Here is a 25,186-nt window from a genome sequence, read left to right as displayed (position 1 = left end):
AGCAGACCCCCCCCTCTCTTCGCAGCTGAAGGGTCCAAGGGAAAGACGGAGTCGATACAGCTTGGGTTCAGGTGCGCCGCAGGAGTTGCCGGTGTTGACTACAACGTCAAACCGCCTTAGGGACTCCGGCTCCGGATTTTCTGTCGGGGTTTACTCCCTTAGCCTTTCCCCTGAAGAGGTATGCCGCAAGGCAGCGGAGGTTTTTTGGAATCAGAGTTTTCCTTCTCTGATGTGCCCTGACTGGAAGATCGAACCAGCGACACTTAGCTCGCAGGCCGACGCTCAATCCACTGAGCTAAACCACTTATATCTCTGCCCTTTGTCAACTAATAATCAAGGGACAAGAAAGAGCTCAGCAATTCTTTGGCTATTACCCAGAGGTTATTCACTTACCTCTAACTCAAATGTATTTACAACAGCTTTTTAGTCAATCTCTAGATTTCCAATATGCTATAGCTGATTATGTTAGAAAGCTTAAAATCAATCTTCCTTCAAATAAACTTTTACAAAATATACCTCAATTGAATCTGCATATTAAAAGTAAAATTAGTCGTACACCAATATCTGAGACAAAAACTATTTTTATAGATGGATCAGGAAAAACTGGAAAAGCAGCCATTATATGGAGGGAAGGACAGAATTGGAAAGACTGTGTAACTCACAGCCACTCATCCACCCAGAGAGCTGAACTCTCTGGAGCCATTATGGCCCTCCAACAATGGCCAAATGAACCTCTAAATTTAGTTTGTGATTCTGGCTATACGGTGTATACTATACTCCACATAGATCAAGCTTTACTTAAAGAGTCTATAAATCCCCAGTTACTTAGTTTATTCCTAACTTTACAAAGTCTAATTGATAGGAGAGTGCATCCTATATTTGTCACCCATATTCGCTCTCACTCAGGCCTTCCAGGCCCTATGACAGAAGGCAACGAACGTGCTGATGCTTTAGTCAGTGTATTAACTACCTTTCAAAAAGCAGTTGCCTCTCATCAGTTTTACCACCAAAATTCTCAAGCACTCCACAATGAATTTGGCATTCCTCACTCTCAAGCTAAGCAAATTATTCGGGAATGCACAGATTGTCAGGCACTTGGTGCAGCGCCTCCCAGTAGTGGGACCAACCCTCAAGGGTTGGCCCCAGATTAATTTGGCAAACAGATGTTACTCATTCCACCTTTTAAAAAGCTTAAATATCTCCATATACCTAAAAATACTTATTCTGAAGGATTACATACCTCCGCTCTTACAGGAAAATCTGCTAAGCATATTCGAACACATTGGTTTGAAGCATTTAGTTTCTTGGGTCAACCACAGCAAATAAAAACTGACAATCGCCCAGGCTATATAGCCCGCTCTACCCAAAAATTCTTACAAATATAGGGCATTAAACATAAAATAGGAATTCCATATAATCCAACAGGCCAAGCAATAGTTGAACGAACCCACCATACTTTTAAAAATCTCAATGAAAACAAAAGAGGGGGAGTATGGAGTCCTCCCAGAAGAATCGAATTAATCTAGCAATCTATACTTATAATTTTTTAAATTGTGATGACTCCTTTACTACTCTTATTGAAAAACACTTCTGTTGTCATGGACCAGAAGATAAAGAACCTCGTCCCCTACTGTTGTATCGAGACCCTCAAGGAGCACAGAACTGGGAAGGCCCGGTTGATTTGCTAACCTGGGGAAGGGGATAGGCCTGTGTTTCCACCTCTACAGGACCTTGGTGGCTACCAGCAAAAAGAGTGAAACCATACCATGGAGGACGACCAGCACCAGGAGAACGACCATGCAGAATGGATAAGGCGACTTGAGGACTTGACTGACCAGCTATCTTAGCTGGCGATAAACAAGCTCTGAAACTGAAACAGGGCTCGGAACCTGGCCTGGAATCAAGCGCGGAACCAAGCACGTCACCAGTGTCAGAGGAGACTGGCAAGAGAAGTCAGGGGAATGCAGACCCTCCTGAGTCTAGGAATATAACTTGGGTAGATTTAAGAAACCTTACTAATAGAGCTGAGGAAGTAATGGAAATTGTTGGAGCACAGGACACCCCTAAAAACCGTTTTCTAGCTTTTTAAACTATAGTGTCCTCTAGTTCTATGAGAACTCTAAATTATAGCTATACTGATTTGTCTCAGAGGTCTAGGCCTCTCTGCTGAGACAGAACATGTATATTGAAGCCATGTACTTGATCCACCAGTTTTTAAGCTCCTTACTTGGTGGAACTCTGAGTCTCCCCTGTCTAAGTGGACAGGAGGCACCTGACTCCCACGTGACAGACCTTTAGAAGTAAACAAACATTGGTTGCCCATTCCTACCAATACTATGTATATATCAAAGCATTTACCTGCTTGCTTCTCCATGCTATCTGGCACCTTGTGTTTACCTTTAATGAATAAGTTTTATGCCCATACTGTTTATAAGGGAAAGCAACAAACTAATATATCCATGATAGGAACAGTTAGAATCCGAAAAGAATATCAAATCTCAGCCAGTACTCCCCCGGAGTTGCCTCTTTGTGAGCCAATTAACAAGCCAGCAAAGACTATTACATGGTCATTCTGCAGATGCACAGAAGCCTCCACTATAAGAATTCCTGGCACTCCCTTACAATCTAAGAATTGGGGAACCTATTGGGAAATTAAAGGCAATAACAGCAATGGTCTAGTTAAGGCACTTCCCCATGTTACCTATGCAAAGCTAGCATGGACAGGGCTAGGTACTGGGGCACTCATTATTCACATTACATCTCAAAATCATAGTAGCCCATGGCATATAGATATATGAAAAATGGGATTGCCATTTATAAAAAGAATTATAGGACTTTTCTCTTATAATAAGGATCCTAAGACAGAAAAAAAGTTACTTTGATATCAAAACCTTAAATAAGGCATGGGTTACTGTGTGCACCTCTCACCCTTACTTGTTTCTTGCTATTCCTGGGGTGCCACAGCTTAATTATAATCATTCTTTTAATGTATATTATCTTCATGGTACTTCTGGCTCTATTTACGCTAGCTGCATGACTCAGACCAATGTCACTCAGCTTAATTTAACAACCATCTTCACGGTGTGAAAGCAATCAGAAATTTGGTTGCCAGTTAATGTCACCAGGAAATGGTGAGACCCTAGAGGTCTCACTACAATCAAGCTCTTGCTGAAGTTAGAGTCCGACACTTTATAGGCACTCTTGTTGCTTGTATTATCTCTGCTGTTGTTGTTCTTGCTACAGCTGCCACCGCTGGGACTGCCCTCGCAGAGTCTGCCCAGACTGCCCATACAGTGGAAGCCTTGCTCGCCAACACCACTCAAAAGATGATCCAGCAGTCTCGCATTGATCAGGAAATCCTGGTCCAACACTCACCCATAGAAGCTGCCAAACTGTGGCTGGAGGAACGTCAGAATGCCCTGGTTACCAGGCAACAGCTCACTTGTGACCCAGGGTTTTCAAAACTCTGCATTACTCCCCTAAAATAGAATTCCAACCAGCATTCCTAGGCAGATATCGATCATCTTTGAGGGGACTTTTCTACTAATCTTAAAGGCCAGATTAATCAATTGCAGTTTGAACTCCATCAGCAGCTTATGGACATTAAGCAGCTTGCTGAACAAAAAGTGTTTCACACCCTCAATGATAACCTTCAATGAATTAACCCTAAAAATTGGTTTCAAAGACTAAATTTACGTATTTGGATAATGGGAGCAACTGAATGTTCATTAATTATTGCTATACTCTGTGTCCTTCAATGTATCTGTAAGTTATTTACCCATGATCATATTAGAAAAAAGCAAGTAGCAAGTTTCATAGGCCTTACTATAGGCATCACAAAAAACAAAAACGGGGGAGATGTAGGGAACCGCTCCTTGTGGTTTAGGAAATTATAACCCCACCCTGAGTGTGACTGCTGCCGGCATTCCGGCTGTACTTGTCTCTAAGTCTCAACATAAGGCTGTATGTGGAACATAACTAAAGACCACTCACAGGATTTCCATGGGAATTGGATTTAAAAAATGCTTATTATGCTTTAGAACTTGCTCTGCTTTCTTTATCATTAATGTAACATAAGCAATCTCTAGCAAGGAATGTATGAAACATTGCACCCAATACCAGTGTGGCATCAAGATGTTTGATAGACCCTGACATGGACTGGTCACTGTACCCTCTGTACTAGTACATGTAATCTGTTACTGTCAACTGTAATCCTAACGCCTCCAAGCTATTGATGAGTCATGAATCTTGACCTTGTACCTCTCATGTGTATCCTCAATAAAAGGCATGAGGGACGAAGGTTTAGCTGCTGTTCTCCACTGGAGAGGCAGCCACCTTCCTTCCCCCAGACATAATAAAGTGTCCTGGGTAAAAGTTTGTTCACCAGACATAATAAAGTGCCCTGGATAAAGTTTGTTACGCCGTGGTCATGAAGACTCTGCTTAGACAGAGCAGCTTCCAACCGAGCCTAGGGTGTGTGAGGCACATCCGCCTCACACAGATACAACTACATATACAATATATGTAGGTGTATGTGTACATATATACTACACATATATACATATACACATATATACACCTATGCATGAGTGTATATATGTGTGTGTACATGTACACAATTCCCTGGCTGGTTTGGCTCAGTGGATTGAGCGTCGGCCTGCGAGCTAAGTGTCGCTGGTTCGATCTTCCAGTCAGGGCACATCAGAGAAGGAAAACTCTGACTCCAAAAAAAAAAAAACCTCCGCTGCCTTGCGGCATACCTCTTTAGGGGAAAGGCTAAGGGAGTAAACCCCGACAGAAAATCCGGAGCCGGAGTCCCTAAGACGGTTTGACGTTGTAGTCAACACCGGCAACTCCTGCGGCGCACCTGAAACCAAGCTGTATTGACTCCGTCTTTCCCTTGGACCCTTCAGCTGCGAAGAGAGGGGGGGTCTGCTGCATGGGCAACAGCAGACCCTCCATATCACCCTGCCCAGGCTCTGTAGCTTCAGCTTCACTGGAGAGGACACTCCAGCATCATCGCAAGATGTCGATTCAACACGGGAGGAGACAGATACCGTGTCACTCCCGAGTCGGACTGCACAGCCATTTTTGGCGGTGCAGATAGACTCTTAAGAAGCTACACCATCGTCTCTCGAGACGGACGGCTGCCGACGGACGACATGTACACACAAACACACATAATATCCTTGAACTAGAAATTAAAATAATTCCACCTGGTGACTCTGGAATGAGATACAATATCCCCAGTGTCCTTATGGGCACTAATTACCAGGTATAATGATATACCTTGAATTAGACTGAGGTGAGGAAGCTTGTAAGGGAAGCAACCACAAGAGCATCAGAGAGGTTGGAAGAGGGAAGGAAAGAAACGAAAATAATCTTCTATAGCAAAACTCCAAAATACACAAGGAAACTCAATGTCAAGATAGCTAATTAAATCAATAAAATCGGAACAGGAATGTATTCCAGAACAGCCTAAAAAGGATAAAGTAAATTATGTTGAGAATGTTTAAAGAGATAAATGAAAGTTACACTCCTGTTAAAACTAAATTATTTAATAAAAAGGAATAAAATAAAATCAGATGGACACAATCAATTAGAAATCATGGAAATGAAAAAGTTTAATATTTAAAATGCAATAAACAGAATAAGTTAATCTAGTAAAGAGTGAATAAGTGAATTGGAAGACAACACTGAGAAGAATCACCCAAAATGCAACACACACCCCTTCATTTACATGTCTAATAGGCATTTCAAATATTTTTAGCTAAGGAACCCCATCTTCAAATCACTCCTCTATTGGGATAAATAAAAGAGGTCAAAACATAGCCATTTTGGTTAAAGTTGAGATGGTAGGACTGATCTGTGTTGCTAAATGAGCATTGGGGTATAACATGGTAATTCTTCTATTGCTCTCTTAGAGATAATTACTACAATCTTGCATTTTTAAAAACATATATTACCCCAACCAAACAATGAGCATGTTGAAGAGAGAAGCTGCTGTATTCTTCAATCCAAGCCCTCATCAAGTATTTGATTTTGGTTATGCTTTAATGAATTTCAATATAAGGAAATTCAGTTTAAGCAGACTAGCTAGAAACGAAACATTTAAACAGTGCACTCCAAGGTCAACTCTACTATTTCATTGTTACAGAACCAAAATTGTATTTAACAGAGGTAGATTCAACTCAATAAGCAAGAAATGGCAGAAAATAATACAAATTAGGTAAATTCTAAAAACTAAAGAGCAGTAATTAATGAAATAGTAAACACATTGCTCAATACTACTAGAGCCTAGTTAAAAAAATAGTATCTTTGGCAATTTAATCAAGAATACAGCTCCTTACCAAAAGAAAATATTAAAAAGGTGGTCACACTTAGGGAAGACTTTGTGCACTCTCTCGCTAAATATATCATATAGCTTTATATACATATTTTCTTAATCTTGAAAAACTGGAATGATTTTCCCAAGGAAATATAAATTTAATGAAAAGGTAGGGAACATGAACTATAACTAACTGTAAGGGCAGTAAAAAATACTTGAACATGTGCAAATAGTTTCATAGAACAGTTAGTTTATCAAACCTTCAATGCACAGATGATTCTCACATTCTATAAACTGGACTAGATAGAAAAAAAAAACTGAAAAGCTTATTATTGTATAAAATTATCCTAATTAGACTAGAAAACTATGTCATCTATGAGTATAGATAATGAATCCTAAACAAATTAGCAAATCAGTGTTCATAAAGTAGGTTTTCTACCAGTTGTTGAAGGGCACTTCAACATTAGGAAATATATTAGCCTCATTCACTCCATTAAAATTGATAAATGAAAAACTATAGTTTTCTAAATCTTCAAAAATTCATTGAATCTGAGATGCTTTGCTATTACTGGTGAAGTAGCTGAGTTTGGGATTCAGACTGTCAAGGCTGGCTAGGTTTGAATCATCATTCTCCTTTGTTCAATGGGGAGTTAAAAAAACTATTGAACATCTGGTTTGGGAGTTCATATAGGTCTGCTTGTCTTTGGATATGTAAATAATCTATTGCTATATTTGGCCAGATTTCTCCTGTTTCTAAATTCTTAGGTTATGTCCTGATGAATTATACTTTGTGAATTGTTATGTAACTGTTGTATTTTGGATGTACTTAATTTGATAATTAAAAAAATCTTTTTCCGCTTAAGGTTATCTGTTTGCAGGTCAGAAATGAGAAAATGTAATTGTGTCATGCTCCGATGTAAAAACACAAGCTGTAAATAAAATCAACTTAAAAAAAAACAAACACCTCTTTGGATAAATTCAAAACCTATCCCTTGGGTTAGGGGGAGGAGAAAAGGACATTTCCTTAATTTAATAAAAGCTATCTACTAGAAACTTCACCAGCCATCACACTTATTCCCCATGACACTCAGGAAAGAAACAAGGATGCCTACGTGAAATAAGACAAGATCTGTTATTAAAAATTATTGGTGAAGAATGTATTTAAGGAAATGTAATAGAAATTTTAAAAAAATTCCTAACAATAACTTTTTAAAACTAAAGGAATAAATATTTTTTAATCCTCACCTGAGGATATATTTATTGATTTTAGAGAGGGGAAGGGAGGAAGGTAGGGAGGGAGAGGGAGAAACATTCATCTGTTGCCTCTCACATGCATCCCAACCAGGGACCAAACCTGCAACGCAGGCATGTGCCCTGACAAGGTATCAAACCAGCAACCTTTTGGTTTACGGGATGACGCTCCAACAGAGCCACACCAGCCAGGGCTAAAGGAATAAACCTTAAAAAGCACACCCCCACCTAAACTGAAAAATCTCATTTTCCTGAAGGACATAAAAATTCTGAATAAATGGAGACACTGTGTTCTGGATAAAAAGACCTCCTATTTTTAAAATAGTAATCCTTGCCACACAGTAATCTAGAAAATCAATTTAACAATCATAATCCCAAGGGAACTTTCTGGTACTTTGTGAGTCTCATATTACTAAGCAAAAAAATTTTAATTGAAACAACAAATGAGTGATTGACCTATTACATAATACAAAGTTACACTAATCCCAAGTTTTCAATAAAAGAAAAATCATGGATGACTCCTAGGTACCATTACTGAGATGCAGAACACTGGAGGAAGTGGGGTGGGAGCAGTGGAGGAAGAGCTTAGTTGAGGTACATTAAGTGTGAGACACCCTTTATGCCTGTATGTGGAGATTGACAGACAGCTGGATGTGTGAATCTGGAGCTTGGGGAGGGGTCTGGGCTAGAGATACATTTAAAATCATGGGATTCCATGCCACTTTTACTAGGTTTTTAGTTTTCTTCCTGTGAAGTTATACAGTTCGTATTTGCAAATAAGTTTCAGAAGTTCATCCATTCCATCCACATTTCTGTTTTCTAAGGAAACAGGTAGAGATATGTTTGGGTCACTTTAGCAGATTAGCTAATTTAACTCTGTACTTCTTTTATTATCCCTGTACTAATATTTTCTTCACTATTTTAAAATAACTTTTACTTTAATACCATTTTGCTTTAAAAATATTAATAAACTTTTACCTCCTACAAGGATGCAAGACCTCTGACGTTCAAATATCTTCTCATTGTTGGGGTGGCTTCACTTTCCCCAAACACACCATGAACACTACCCTGGTCTCTACAATGACGAAGACTATGCTCCAAACTGGCTTCACAACAACTCTGATCTCTGCCCAGTTCTGTGAGAGTTTGAGAGGTTCATGAAGTGTTCCAGCCCAGGATCTCTCCTCACCTCCCACACACTCATATGGTCTTAATCATATGCATTTTAAACATTCAAATCTACTTCTCAAACTACAGACACCGTCTAAGAGATTATACTTGAACTTCCACTCATGAACCCCAATAATGCATTTCTAATATACTTTGTTTTCTACACCAAAAGTGCATGATCCAAACCTAAAATGCAAAAGTAGATCAGTTCTATTAAAATGAACAGGACTCACTCCACTGTCAACCCTGAAGACCAAACCAGTAATAATGTGAAAGATAAAATGCAGGGAAGCTGTGAAGAGAAAGTACCAAGGCAAAAGGGCAATGAGGGTCCATCAGAACTAATGAGAGAGCTGCCCCACAGGTCACAGAAGTCCTACCCAGAGCAGCACTTTCTTCACCATCAGGCCACCAGCTGTAGGGTTTAGGTGTACTGCCCCTAGAAGGGGCAACCAGGCCTGGGGGAAATCCATACCTTATTCCTGTAATTATCCTCTTATTCTCATACTTGCCTTCATTCAACATAAAGTAGAAAATTGGTTTATAGTCACCCATCAAATATGTGACCTCAACCAACGAGGGCAGAGAACTCCACACATAAACATGCAAACACATATAAACACACATGCACGTTTGTACATACTCCAGACAATATGGCCTAGCATGCCACAGTGTGAAACAATCTGAATTAAGAAACTAGGATTGTTACCACCACCATTTATTTATCTAGTTCATAACTAAGTAGAGAACACTACAGTAGTGCCAGAAATGCAAAGAAGTCCCTGCCCTGAAGGGGCTTACAATCTTATTAGGAAATATAACAGGCACGTCAAAAGCTGGTCTATAAGAAAGCATATGCCACAGGAATTCAGAAGGCAGCATAGTTGAAGAACACAGAGTAGTCACAAAACCCAGTTCTCGTCCCTACATGGTCAGTTAACACCTCTGGGTTTATTACCTCAGCTGCAAAATGAAGTAGTGAGATTTAGAGGTTGTCTGCATTTGTTTGCATCATGATTCTGATTAAAAGCTAAGGAAGGTTTTGTGGAGCAGATGACACCTGAGCTGGACACCAAAAGAAGACAGAAGGCATTTCAGACGAGGACAGAGGGGCTGAGGTAGGCTAAGCATGGGGTTTGGAGGGGAGAAGACAAGCATCACAGGGCTCGGGAGTGAGGTACAGGGCGGCTGTGGTGGCCCTCAGGCACCACCGACATGGAAATGAGCTATGTTCCTCCCACTCACACCCAGTACAGTACATAATTCCAGAGTAGAAAATACAAAGAATGGCGGCATTGTATTAAACATTTCACTCAATTTCCAGAAAATATAACATTATACCTCTATGACATCAAAACAACTGTTCCAATTGTCAAAGTGTAAACCAATCCAAAGCTTACATTCTTAGAAACATAATTAAATCGCTTCATTCAAAAGGACATTTGATATAAATTACTTAGCCCAGTAATTCCAATATTTATTTTCTGCTATGTGCCATTTACTGTGGAAATAAAAGTATGACGAGGTCTTCACCCTTGAAGAATCCATGTATGTCCTGGTAGGTGAGCCAAAATCAGCTTTGACACCTAGAATGCACTGTGATGCCCGCCGGCATGATCAAGGTGTGACCATGCGGCTATGGAGTCATCCCTTCTGAAGTTTTGCAAAGGCTCCGGAGAGGCTGATGGCTCAAAGAGAAATGAATTTGGAGTATGCAGAGGGCATGTGGCTACAGACAGGGAGCATGACATGGCCACAGCCTAGCACAGCTACAGTGTGGCTGGAGCAGAGCGAAGAGCAAAACAAGTGATATGGAAGCCAGTCCTATAAAACAGGGAGATACTGCTTGCTTTAATCCTCTACTAAACCTGGTTTATAAGGTCAGGAAGAGACAGGAAAGTGGGCATGAGGCTGTAAGCTCTTCTCAGCAAATGACACTGTTCAGGAAACCGCCCCCCCCCCACCCCACCCCCACCTCCTCTCCACCTCTTCCTCCCTTCTTTCTCTTTATGATCTGCAAGTTTTCAAAATGGAGCTGGAACTTGAAAGGCATGGGGGTGGGGGAGCACCAACGAACAAGACTAGAAATACATGCATTTGGCTAATCAAGTTATAGGGTAATGGTAATTGTATTGCACAGGTCTGCAGATGAAGAAAACATTTTTTCTTGAAGTACTTAATGCACACCAAAGTTCTGGAAAATCTCATTACATGGAAAACAAAATAGAACCCTGGCAGAAGAGTCTGTTTCCGAAACTTTTTCCCATTAAATATCAGTGTTACAAACACAATACCATAGGATTTCAAAGGCTATCTTTACGTAATCAAGATCTCACCAAAATTGCATTGCTTGGCTTAAAAAATAAAAAGATACAATGTATAATTCCAAGTCCTAGGAATAGCTGTCTAATGCAGAACATGCAGTAAAAGGTAGATAGAAATAAGCCATCCCTTTAGGGTAGGCTCTAAATTCCAATTTCTCATAATAATATTATAGAACCAATTCTACAAAAGTAACTTTCTTGAAATGTCATTTTATAATGAAGAAACTAAAGCTGTGTATTTTATTTAACATTCATTCTTAAATTACAGTTATGCCAAAACAATCTGCTTCTAAAGAAAGAAACCTTAGCATAACCCTCAGAACACGCATATATATTTAGTCAGATCTTCTACATTTCTAAATAAATTACATGCATGATATACCTTAACCAATAAAGAATACCAATATGAGAATTCATGACATTTATTTTTCTGCATGGAGATTTAACTACTGTACAAACACACACACATACACACACACAAACCCATAAAGCAATGGTGTGTAATGGGTAGTGAGAGAGACTTAAAATAAGCACATTTAAAATGCCTACAAACAGGCTTTTTTTTGTTAGGCAACAAAATATTTTCAGTCCTTGACACCCTTCACACTCACCTAGCACCACAGATGCAAGGACTTAAGAGTAAATGTGTACAATCTCATGCCTGAAACCTTACGCATGCATTGAACAGAATTTATACACAATGATCTACTCTACTAAGTATGCAATACATACTTCTAATATTTTATACATTAAATTACCCTGCATTTTGAAATTTTAACATTTATGCAAAAAAACTTCTGAAACAAGTTTTCAAGGATCAACTCCAGGCTTTTTACACAGGCATTGGATTGGTTAAATGGGAAAATGGCAGCAGCCACAAGGTTCATACTGAAGGAAAACGGTACATGTGCATGTCAATCCATGTAAAAAATGCATATATACATAGATGGCACAAAGATTTGTGCAGTTGGAATCACCAGTGCAAATGCATGCATTTGAGGTACTTATTTCTTCTATGGTCAGGTATAATTATGCACAGTCATGTTCCTCAAGTGCTAAATATTTCAGACCTGATTGAATGAAAACCTGTAAGAATATTTATACAGTTAATTTCAAAGAGCTATGCTTTTAATGGACATTTAACATTATACATATTTAGTTTTAAAATATTTTCCAACCAATAAATTTTCTCATTGTTAAGAGGCTGACTGGTAATTATACCTGGCCAAATGATTTAAATAGCATACTTGAAATTCTAGCAAGAACTGTAGTGAAACAGTAGAATACTTCATTATTGCTTCATTGGACTGAGAAACCTAAAAGGCATAGATAAACAATGCTCAATGAAAAGTGAACCCACAGACCGGCGGTGCATGCCCCAGATGGCCTCTGCCCGATAAAAACTAAGCACTGTCCACATTATCAATGCCATTGGCATCCATGTGGATGCCAGGCTCCGCACACAAAGATGTGGGAACAAAGCGGGTAACAGTGGGACACAAACAGCTCTTAAGCTCTGGTAATTCTTGCTTTAGGCGTTCCAACTGCTCCACCTGGAATATATTTGGCTGTTCAGGCATCCAATCATATATCCTATGATGAAACAAACACAAAACACATAAAATAGGGTGATTTTATGATTTACTTAAGACCAGGGTGACTTAACCTTTTTAGAAGAATTTGTTTACTGAATGCCTAGAACATCCATATTTTAAGTTTCTTTTTGTTTTTTTTTTAAGATGTAAGCACTGGTTCTATTTAAACATTCCTCTTCTCCCCAATCTTTCTGATAATCCAGAATAGCAGCATTTCCTTTTGTTCCCTGGGGTGAAAGAGCTGATTAGAAACAAACTAAAACAGAAAATGAAATCTTTAGTTTACTAGTGATTTTTCAAGTATCTTCTCTCTCAAAGTCAATCAACTGGCAATGTCTTATTTTGCGAACAGGAAGCTATGTAGAGGCAGAGCTGAAATTAATACCCAGTTCTGGCTTCAAAGCACAAAGACCAAGATGAGACCTTCTCACCTGTGTGAGAACTATGCTAACGCTGTGCAGTCCTGGCAGGGGTACCCAGAGTCAAAAGCACAGAAAAAGCCCCATGTGATGATAGCAGCACTATCACTGCAGACCAGAAGAGAAGGTGACCTTTCGCGCCTAAATGTGGAAAAGCCAAGCATCTTACGAGAAGCACTACAAGAGAAGCTTTATGACATCATGGTGGGGAAGAATTTGATAAACAAGATTAAAATATGTACTGACTCTATTAAATATTTGAATATTATAAAACAAAGATGTTAGTTAATTAAAGACATGTTTTTAAGAGAATTAAAACTGACCTGTGGGTCAATGTATCAGACTGAACAGAAGCCATCTAACTATACTTTCCCCCTTATCCTGTTAAAAATAAAGCAAAGGGTACTTCTGGCCAAGATGGAGGCGTAGGTAGACATGCTATGTCTTCCTCACAACTAAGAAGGGATTTACAACCACTTCAAAAATAAAATAACCCAGAATCTAGAAAACCAAAACTTCATGGAAGTTCAACAAACAAAGAAATAAAGAAGAAATATTCAGCCAGAAAGGTAGGAGGAGCTGAGCCGGGGCAGGGACAAGGAGCAGTACTACGGCTGCAGCTGTGGGGGTGGTGTTTGGCGGCGTGGCTAGCAGCAGCGGGCTGGCTGCAACAGCAGCAGAACAGGAACTGTAGCTGCAGGGAAAAGCACAGTCATACATTTCAACCTTGGGAAGTGATCCCAGCCCCAGATCAGACCGCACAGCTTGTGGTTCCAGCACTTGGGAAAATGGAGCCACATTCCTTCTGACTGTGAAAACCAGTGGGGGATTGGGATGGTAGAAGAAACTGCTGGTCTCTCAACAGAGGCAGCTGGTTTAGTACTAGAAGGGAGAGAAGTGCCTGGAAAGGAGGCAAGTGCAGGTCAAGTGGCACTGTTCCCTCTCAGGCCCCTACCCTACATACAGCGCCACAACGTGGTGGAACGAGTCACCAGTACTGATGAATACGTAAGGCTCCACCCCTTACAACATAACAGGTGTGACAGCTCTAAAGACACAGAGACAAACACAGGAAGCTGTCAAGATGAGGAGACAAGAGAAATATGGCCCAAAAGCAGGGGCAGATCAATGTTCCAGTGGGAGAAGTAAGGGGATCACCAACCTAACAGATGAAGAAGTAGACAATCTAACAGATGCAGAGTTCAAAACACTGGTGATAAAGATGCTCACAGGCTTGACAGATATGCTTGAGTACAGCAAACGCATAAGGGAAGAAGTGAAGGCTATGCTAAGTGAAATGAAGAAAAATCCACACAAAACCAATGGTGAAGGGAAGGAAATGGGTTCAAATCAATGATTTGGAACATAAAGAAGAAATGAACAGTCAACCAGTTCAGAATGAAAAAACAAGAACTGAAAATAATGAGGAGAGGCCTAGGAACCTCTGGGACAACTTTAAATGTACCAACATCTGAATCATAGGGGTGCCAGAAAGAGAAGAGGAAGAGCAAGAAACTGGAAAATTATGTGAGAAAATAATAAAGGGGAACTTCCCAAATTTGGGGAAGGAAATAGACATACAGGTCCAGGAAAGGAACAAACTAGACCCAGGGAGGACCACACCAAGACACATCATAATTAAAATGCCAAAAGTTGAAGATAAAGAGAGAATCTTAAAAGCAGCAAGAGAAAAGAATTGAATTACCTACAAAGGGGTGCCTATAAGACTATCAGCTGATTTCTCAAAAGAAACTTTGCAGGCAAGAAGGTACTGGCAGGAAATATTCAAAGTGATGAGAGGCAAGGACCTACAACCATGATTACTCTATCCAGCAAAGCTATCATTTAGAATGGAAGGGCAGATAAAGTGCTTCCCAGACAAGGTAAAGCTTAAGGAGTATATCATCACCAACCCCTTATTATATGAAATGTTAAAGGGACTTATTTAAGAAAAAGAAGATCAAAACTATGAACATTGAAATGACAACAAAATCACAACTATCAACAAGAGAATTTAAAAAGTAAAAACAAAAGCAAACTGAGCAGACAACCAGAGTGGGAACAGAACCATAGGTATGGGAGTATGGGGAGGGGTTGTCAGCTGGGAGGGGGAAGGAAGGAGAAGGAGGAAAATGTTGCATGGAATAAGAAGCATAGTAGGAGGGTGCAGAATAGACAGGGAGATGTTAGGAATTGTATAGGAAAGGGTAAAGTCAAAGTGCTTATCTGCACGACCCATGGACATGAACTAAGGTGGGTGGGACTGCTGAAGGGAGGGATGGTACTGGGTGGAGGGGAGAAAAGAGAAAAGAAATTGGGACAACTGTAACAGCATAATCAATAAAACATACAAAAATAAATAAAGCAAAGATATTTAAAAAAACAAATAACTGCCCTGACTGGCATGACTCAGTGGGTTGGGCCTTGTCCCACAAACCAAAAGTTTGCCAGTTGGATTTCTGGCCAGGTCCCCAGTTGAGGATATGCGAGGGACAAGCAATCGATGTTTTCTCTTACACATCAATATTTCTCTTCTTTTCTTCCTCCCTCCTGTCCCTTCTCTCTAAAAAAATCAATAAATCTTTTAAAAAAAATCCATGGGTACAGAAAAAAACAGACACCCTGCAACAAACTTTTGGAAGCTGGAATAGAAAAGGCCAAATCACAAGCCAGCAGTGGAAAAAAAATGAAAAGACTGAGTTAAAAGCAGCATCAAATTCCTCCACAACTGGGAGTGAAAGGAAAAGGGGCTGAAACAGGGAGGGTGGGGTGAAGGCTGTGAGCTCCCTGCCCTGGAGGCTGGTCCCCCTCCCGTACTAAGGTTATTTCAAAAGTTAAATAGGAAATCTCTTGGAATGGAGGACAAGACCAGGTGAGGGTTTGGACATTTTATAAAACCTCCACCAGCACCAGGGGAATGAGAGACAGTGCAAACATAACCAATGCTAACACAGACATATGTCCTCCCTTTCCCAGCTCTCTTCCCTCACTTGCCTCCAAGAACCCTGGCAGCCTGACCTGGATCCTCTAGGTAGTTTGTACAGACTCTTCTATGAGCAATCTAATCAGCCAAAAAGTAAAGTTCTAAATCTAGTGACATAAGGGGTATGACCAAGTAGGCACCTGGATCACCCATAGTGAAATTCAAGTTAACAAAGTCCAGGCTGCCAACAAGCTTTTTAATTTCCAAACATCTGAAAACCTCTAACATGTAAGATAGTGAACAAAAGGGAAGAAAAATTCCCAAAGAACAAAGTCCTTTATGCTTTCAGACAAATGAGTCAAATGAAAACAGGATGTTACAGATACAGAAAAAAAGAGCATTAGGGAAATAAAGACAGTTCTTGGAAATTAAAAACTTAATAGCAGATGTGAAAACCTCAATAGAATGGGTGGAAGATAAGGTTGAAGAAATCTTTCAAAGTGTAGCAAAAAGACAAAGATAAAAGTAGAAAAAAAGATAAGAATTAGAAGTTTGGTCCAAGAGTGTATAATATGCAAACAAAAGGATTTCTATAAAGAAAAAAAAAAAAACCTTAGAAAAATGGAAGGGACAAAAATTGAAGAAATAATTCACATAAATTTTTGCATTTTCAAGGACATGTATCAGTAGACTAAAGGGCTACCAAATCCCCAGCACAATGGGTAAAACCAGACCAATAAGACCCATCTCTATGAAATTTTAGAAAATTTGTGACAAAATGAAAACTCTCCAAGCTTCCCAACAGGAAAACAAACACACACACAATACACATGAGGGAATAAGAATCAACTTGGTTTATGCTCCTCAACAGGAACACTGGAATTGTGAAGATAATGGAGAAATACTTTTAAATTTTAAAGGAAACGATTTCTAACATGGAATTTTATGCCTAGCCATGATGCTTTTAGATACATTTATCTATGTGTATACTGGGTTGCAATGTAAATTCATTTCTTAATTGGGCTGGGATTAAAAAGGTTTGAAAGTCATTGCCCAAGAGAAAGTTTACACGTGTATTCTAGGAGATCTGGTCGACAATGTTTACAGCAAATGTTGTAATAGGAAAAACTCTGCAACCACCAAAATGTTCTCCAATAGTAGGATAAATTATGGTAGACATGTACAACCACAAATGGTATACAGCCACAAAGATGAACAGATTATAGCTACATGCAAGTTATAGCTACATGCAACAAAAGTACAAATATAGGTTAAAGCCATGCAAAACTAAAAGGTATATTGTTTAGTGACAACAATAAGAATTCAAAGAAATTTTGAAGAGAATAATAATTTGATAGGCAGTTATATCTGAGGAAGGAGAGAAGAGAATAGAGTTAGAAAGAGGGACACAAGGGACTTCAAAACCTAATGAGAATGTTCTTTAAAAGTGGGTGTCTGTACTGCATTTTAAAAAAATTATTTGAGCAGGCATGGTAATTTTTATAAAAAGAGGGGACACTGACCAATTTACTCCATGAGGCAAGTATTATTTTCACAGCAAAATCAAACCATTCGGAGAAAGGGAAATTAAAGGCCGTTTTAGTCATTATCATTAATGCAAATCCAAATATCAGCAAATCAAACGTACCGGTTTATATGATAATATATCACAAAACCATGATGAAATGGAAATTACTGTGTTAAAGCCTTTGTAAAAGAAGAGAACAAATTAGTTTCTGATAAACTAAAAGACCCATCTTCACCACAATTCTCCCTGATGTAAAATGAATGAAAGGCTCTGTATCACTAATCATTCAAAATCTTATATGTAATGTCTAAATTTGATAATGACAAATTATAGCATAAACACATTGAGTAGCAGAATGAGTAGCTAAAATTAGGGCACAAAAACTCAGCTAGACAGTGAAAGGGATATGTGTAGGGAATGCTGCTTTTTATTCTTAACTGTTAAGTCTTACAGAAGTATTTAAAATTTTAAACTATATACATAATGTAACTTTAAAGCTATGTATGTATATACACATACACACACATGTAGTTATGTGTACATATATATGCACTTATTTGATGAAAATTAAAAAAAAAAAACTTTCAAGGGCAAAAACCAACTCTGACACAGTCCACCTCACCTGTCATCAGATCCTAGCAGGACCCCAGAGCTGGGTGTCTCCTCAAAATCCTCCACACCTTTAGCACAGACATGCCGATTCGTGCTCTAGCCTCTGCCTAAAATGCATATCCTGTCAAAGCACACTTAACTACACCCCCAAATCCATCGCAATGCTTCCTCTTTGAAATTATTCTTATTGTCCCCAGGTCAGGAAGAACTAGTCTCCTTCAGGGCCCTTTGTATGGCAGAGCATCTGCCTTTTCTCTCTTACATGTCGGTCAGCATTTGGCTCCAACCAAGTAAGGCCCTTGAGATGAAGGAGCTGCCTAAAATTTGCATATCCTACAAAGTCGTACAGGGTATAACCTCACATTTTCTTGCCTGAAAAATATCTGCAACCATTCTTTCCTCTTCCTCAACAAAACGAAGAAATATTCTTCAAAATTTTGCTTAAGTAAACACTTCTTTCAAATTGTTGATTTAAATTTTTAATTTTCCTTTAATTAGTTGGAAATGTCTCTAAGAAAAGCTATAAAACATGTTGCTTAAAGCAAAATTAATAGTTAAGAAGAAAGGCAGATATTATCTGGACTGCAATTTTAAAACCAGACTTGTTCAGACAAAACAGTGAAAAAAACAAAAGCTTTATTAAGAAAGTGATATAATTTTATAGGACAAGTAGTAATATGAACTAAATCCAAGGAAAGTATTTTTTAAAGGAGGCCTGGTAAGATTCCACTACTTACTCTTTGCATGATGCTGCTCAAGTATTAGCAAGAAGAGTAAATGGCATGCTCTCTACCCCACATTTCTTTATACTAAGCAACCTTTTCATTTCTCAGATTGGTGACTCTCAAACTTACATCATGAACACCCAGGGAGCTTATTAAAAAGAAAAGACTTGCTCTAACAACTATTTTAACTCCTATTCTGTAAAGGCAGAGTCTTGCCCTCATGGAGCTTATGTTTGTGTTGGGTGTATGGGGGTGAGGGAGACCAGGGGAAAAAATAAACAAGTAAAATATTGTATGTCAGATGGTGGTTAAGTGCTATGGAGAAGTCAGAAGTGCACTGTGAGTGCAGGCTGTTATCTGAATTAGGATATTCAGGAAAGGCTTTCCTGGATGCTGACATGGGGAGCGGTGATAAGGACCTGGAGTTTAACTCTAGACAACAGAAAACTGCGGTAGAGTTTTAAGCAGTAACTTTATCTGAATTCGGTTTCAACAGGCTCCCTCTGGCGGTAGTGCTGAGAACTGAGCAGGGAGGCAGGGGTAGAGGCAGTGGTCAGTGAGCAGGCTCCTTCAATAACTCACATGAAAAACGAGGTAGCTTAAGGGAGAATGACAATTGTAAACGTGGTGAGTACACAAATTCAGGATATATTTAAAGACAGAATCAACTAGATTTTGTTTGACTGGAATTGGGATATGAAATCAAGAACAGAGTCATCATGAAAGACTCCAAGGATGGCCTGAGAAACTGGAAAGACAGAGTTGTCATTTATACTGACATCAGGAAATCTACAGGAAGAGCATGTATTGATAGCTGGATATAAAAGTTTAGCAGTCAGGGGCAAGGTCTGAGTTGGCACTACAAAAACTTAGGAATATATAAAAGGTATGAAAAACCACAGAATTGAGTAAGATTAGCAAAAAAGCTGGTGCGGACAGAGAAGACGTCTGAGGCAGCCGGCCACACCCACGCCCAATGTGACTCAGGGTCCAGTCACCTGAACAAGCTTCAATTCCCAAGTTTGAAAAATTCCACTGACAAATGTTAAAAAACCACAGGATGAACTACAAAACTTTTACTAAGTTATTATTTATAATTTTATAAAATAAAAACTACTTTTTCCCTAACAGTTCATGAAAATTTTTCATGAAAAACAAATACCTATCATAAATTAGGCCATTAACTCCCAATTCCTTCAATTTCTTCCTGTTTTCAGGATCATTGGTATCATCACCCCAGCAGAATATGACTAGTCCCTTAGATTTTGCTTCCTGAATGTAGGATGGGTTTCTGAGCAGGTCTTCAGTGTGTGCATTTATCCCCTAATGGAAGAAAAATAAGTTACTGGTTAAAAAGTAACTTTTTAACTGCAAATCCTAAATGGTCATACTCTAGATCAGTGCTCTCCAAAGTAGAGTAGGCAGGGAGAGAAAATGCTACAATTTTTTCTTACTCAACTTATTTTATCAAAGCAAGTTTTTACAGTCTAGCCATTTTAGACATCCACTCAACTATAAAACTTACTTAATCTAGGCCTGCAAGAAAATATGTATTTTTTTGTTCCTATAAGGACTTTTGATTCTAAGATCCAATACCCTCATTTATAAGTAGAACTATCTGTTCGTTATACATAGGTGAAAACTAATAAATTAGATATGTAGCATAACTTAAAACTTTACTACTGCTCTAAAACACATTTTTAAAAAAATTGAAATTAAGAAATTCAAACATAACTTACCAGTAGATTTTCAAACTGTGCAAAGCTCATTGCAATAGCAGTTGTTCGAGATCTGAGGTCCATGAGTTCAGGGTAAATATCAGACTTTCCTTGAGTCAAAAATAATATGGGGTATTTGTTCTGCTTGTGCCGAACCCTAAAAAAAGACAATTTAAAAAATACTTTTCATTGGGGAGACAATTATAATATATTGTGTTGAAACTTTAGAAAATACTAAATATATAAAGAAAACAAACCCTGCAAAAGCATAATACCATTACTGAGATACAACCACCATTAACATGCACATATTGTCTTTCAGTCAAAAAATACAAAAAATTTAAATATTCTATACGAGACCTACAATATTCTCAGATATGGGTAACAAGAACGCCCTAGAGGGCTTACAATTTGGTACGGAAGATGTCACATATGACACAGGGCATGAGGCGTTAGGACCCAGCGGGTGTGGAGTTCACAGGAGTGGAGGGCTTCCCAGCAGGCAGTCCTCAAGGGAAGTGAGAATATACATAACTTGACTAAGAGGACATATCAAGGGTGAGGTCTGGGCACTTCCCCACATCCAAGCATAATCTTTGTACCCTAAGTCCTAGCTACATACAGTCTAAGAGTATAGGAGGAAAAAATAAAAATAGTACTCACATTGTGCAAATATCTGCATCGAATGAAGAAAACACTATTCTCCTCTTCCCAGAATTTTCTAAGACAGTTTTTAAAATTATATCCAAAAACAGATTCATGTCAAAATATGTTGATAAGTTACCATCCCACATTCCATCCTATGTAGAAAAAAATAAACAAAAGCTATTAAAAACCCCAGAATCACAGTGCTAGAAAAAATCTTGAGAACATCCAATCCAACTCTTATTTCATAGATGAGAAAAAGCAAAGGCCTGAAACAATGAAGTGACTTGACCATGACCACATGGCTACTTAGTGACAGTGCAGCTATCACAACTCAGTTATAGACACAATTTTACACAAAGCAATTAAACTACCAATAGACTTTTGTTTTAATAAATTAACAAAATAAAAACTAAAACTCTGGAAATCTGCAACATACTATAACTTTTAAAATATTTTTATATTTTTTTCATAAACTTTAGGACTAAAGGACTCCATTTGCTAACTCATTACAAAAAAGGCCATGGTGATTATAAATTACTAGCTCATTCTTTGGCTCTTAGGCATATCAAGTACCTTGAAAAAATAATAAAAATAATTCTCTAAATATAGCTGAGATGCCAAGAGTCCTGCTGATATTCAAATAGTATTTTAATAAAAATACCCATTAAAAATAAATTTATTAAAATAAATCTAAAAGCTCCCAAAACTAAAAATTACCTTATAATAAATAGTTTACTTAGAAGGCATGATTTGAGGGCAGTTATAATTATTCCGATCAAAACAAATTCCAGACTATTTTTCTGCTTGCCCAATCATGATACCTGAATTAACTTCCTCTAATGTCCCCCATCCCAACTAGTCCTCTTACCGTGCATCCCCCATCCTTTTACACATATCCCTATCTAATACATTCAATAGTTGTTCTCCTTGACTAGAATATAAGTTCCAGGAAGGCAAAGATTTATTCTGTTTTGTCCAGTACCCAGAATATGCCTGGCCCACAGCAGCTTTTCAATATATCATTGTTGAACAAAAGAATGACTGAATCTGGGAGTGACTTAAAACATATTTGCAGAAATTTCTTTTCCTGGTTAATTATTACTATCTACTAGCACTTAACAGAAAACTGCTTAGGAAATTATTTAAAATGTTTTTAGATGGAAGGATAAAACAAAAACTAATCGGAGCTATAAGTTCTCACTGTCCAGAGTGTTCTCATTGTTCACCTTATAAGTATGCCCAGAAACTACCCATATAAATGTGCATGAGACACATGTAAATGGAAATTTCTACTGTAATACATTCATCACTGCTCTTAAGTACAGTATCCCCTCACTTACCGTGGGTATTACATTCTAGACACCTCCGCGATAGGTGAAAACCCGTGAAGTAGGAACTTTACATTTATTTTAGTATTTATATATATTTTAAGGCTTTATAAACCCTTCCCACACTTAAAAACTGTTCCCAGTCCCTTATTAACCTTTCCCACACTTTTATAAACACTATTTATGTTCCTAAACATATTCTACACTTTTAAACCTATGCAACTTTAAACAACATACGTATACAGTACCGCAAAATAGCAAAAAATCCACAATAAATAATACAATATTTTTAAAAATCCTGCAATACAGTGAGGCCATGATAAGTGAACCGCGATATAGAGAGGGACTACTGTACTCACATAATAGTATAAAAGATGCTTTATTAAACAGGTCTAAAAACACTGTGTTTAGTGTAAGAAGCCGTAGTAAGTTTTCAATTTCATTGACTCCATTAAAACAAAGAATGAATGCATTTAAAGAAATAGGGGAGCGAGGGGAAGAAGAACATACTAGAGAATTACTCACCCTTTGTTGGCAGATCCATTTTATTTCTATGTTAAACCCCACATCTTCCGGCAAAGACTCTAAAACCTAGAGTTTAGTTTGTTGGTGGTGAATTTTGTTTTATTTTTGGAGAGATGAATGGTAGAATAAGAGGGAGAAAAAGGAAAACAGTATTAATACAAAAAGCCATCTGTAACGAAATGTATCACTAGTGAGAGTAAAATGTGCCCTCAGTATAAACCAGTATCTTTTCTCATACTCAAACTGATACCTTGTTAAGTTAATTAAGAGAGTCAAAATAAATTGAACAGCAAAAGTAATCATCTTAGGCAATATCTGTGGTAACTGATTACTTGTTCCTACTACAAAGATGGATCCCTAACCTAAAATTCTTTTCACCACTACTACTGGACATTCAAAGTGAGCTGTAATAATTTAGGCAACCTCAAGGATTTAAGAAGACGTTTATCATGTTTTCCGGATTTCATTCAAATATGTCAATCAACTATACTAAGATATGGTTGAAAAACCATGGTTCTGTTAGGTAAGACAGATAGTAAACCAAGGAAGGGAGGAGGAGGAAGATCTGTCTCACCCACTAACTCAGCAGTCTTCAGCCTGGTCCGATAATATTGCCAAGTGTTCTGAACATCACAAGAAACACCATGATAGCACTGGAGGAGGGGAGCCCTTGAAATTCTGTATGTATTGTTTCTACTATCTGGGAAAGAAGGCCTTTGAAACTGTGCATTCATCCAAAGGCCTAGAAGGGGATGGGGGGTGTGGGGTGGGGGTGGAGGGTCCACAGTGCCCAAAGAAGAAGCCCATAAAACAACTTTAGTTAACTGCCTACCTCTAGTTACTATCTGTTTTACGAGGTGGTCCCTAGTGCTTACAGAAAGAGCCCATAAATAACTCTGGGTAACTGCCTCAACTTCAATTAACTACCTCTCATCATGTATCTGTTTTATAACAAGATGACCAAATGTGGTCTGCAGCAAGATAACAATTCAGGCTAACAGACCCCCACACATACCTACATTTGGGTGGTCACGTCCCCCCAGGGGGAAGCTGGCACCGCCTTTACCCACCAATCAATACGTTAACTCCCTTACCCCTATCCACAAATTAGGTAAGTCCTCAAGACAAAGGACCTGATGCTCTTGACACCCTTACCTTGCCCTGCCCTGAACCTATGCCTTTCCCCACCACCCCACCTCAGCAAGGCCCATTCTCTTCCATTAGAACGTGTCACTAATAAACCCTGCTTGCACGCTAATACTAGCTGATCCGTAACTCTTTATTGCACCAGCAAAAACAACTGACTTTCTCCTGTAATAGTTCCAGCTTGTTTTGAAGGTGATGATGCTTAACAATACTGTGCTGTTAACTTCCTGAAAAGATGTCACTCCAAATGAAAGATTATGCCACGGCTCGTAAATAAGGATATGACTATATAAATGAACGAGTAATATGATGTCAATTTATTTAAACTAAGTTATCTAGACACTTTGCAATAAAACCCTTTTGGTAGCGTTAACTAGAAAAGCAAATTGAAAATAGGAAGCCTAGTTATTAATCTACAGAGAGCTTACTTGTTTAGTCTTCAAACATGAAGACCAGGCAAACAATAAACATGCTCAGGGAAAATGAATTTGAAACAGATTGTTTTTAACTTCCATTTATTTGAAAATTTTAGAAATCATTTAACATGTATAGTACACATGATATTTGATTTTATAACAGCAAATAAACACACTAACAATAATGAATCGTAAGAACATACCTGGGATTCTGGTGATCTGGGATCTAGCCCTGGTTCTATACTAATCAGCTGCATGAAAATTGCAGAACTAAGAGTTTGTGCTCAATTTCATGTGGGGCTTTTTGACATTTTTTCTCTGATATCTTTAACCATATTTATTTAACATACATGGCACATTTTTATTGGACTAACACTAAATTAGAAAAATAAGGACAAAAGTATATATTAGTGTTGAGATTGCTAAACATCAAATTTGCAGAAAGATCCTCCTTTATACTGAGATCGTATTTGGCCTTTTTTAGTTTTAAAATTTCTCTGTGATTCAATTATAGTGATGGCAAAGTGAGT

The 25,186-nt window shown here is 38.4% G+C and overlaps 1 protein-coding gene across 3 annotated transcripts in view; it reads right to left on the bottom strand.

Annotated features, from left to right (window-relative positions):
* Positions 1-11,479: 11,479 nt before the first annotated feature.
* Positions 11,480-25,186, bottom strand: part of GPCPD1 (glycerophosphocholine phosphodiesterase 1) — a 54,312-nt gene continuing 40,605 nt past the window's right edge. For 2 of the 3 annotated variants that reach the window (XM_090286069.1, XM_090286071.1), the window contains 5 exons: positions 23,095-23,160; positions 21,257-21,393; positions 20,615-20,750; positions 20,038-20,198; positions 11,480-12,666 (listed from right to left, as the gene is read on the bottom strand). In XM_090286069.1, the coding sequence (XP_090142195.1) occupies positions 12,477-12,666; positions 20,038-20,198; positions 20,615-20,750; positions 21,257-21,393; positions 23,095-23,160 (690 nt within the window). In that variant the 3' untranslated portion in view covers positions 11,480-12,476. Of the gene's footprint in view, positions 12,667-17,658; positions 17,718-20,037; positions 20,199-20,614; positions 20,751-21,256; positions 21,394-23,094; positions 23,161-25,186 lie in introns of all 3 variants that reach the window. The other variant, XR_016512754.1, reaches the window with a different exon arrangement.

The sequence above is a fragment of the Furipterus horrens genome, unplaced genomic scaffold (genome assembly GCF_987537825.1).
Source record: "Furipterus horrens unplaced genomic scaffold, mFurHor1.1.pri manual_scaffold_8, whole genome shotgun sequence".
Classification (NCBI taxonomy): domain Eukaryota; kingdom Metazoa; phylum Chordata; class Mammalia; order Chiroptera; family Furipteridae; genus Furipterus; species Furipterus horrens.
Note: the sequence above shows the minus strand (reverse complement) of the source record. Positions and strands in the feature narration are given on the sequence as shown.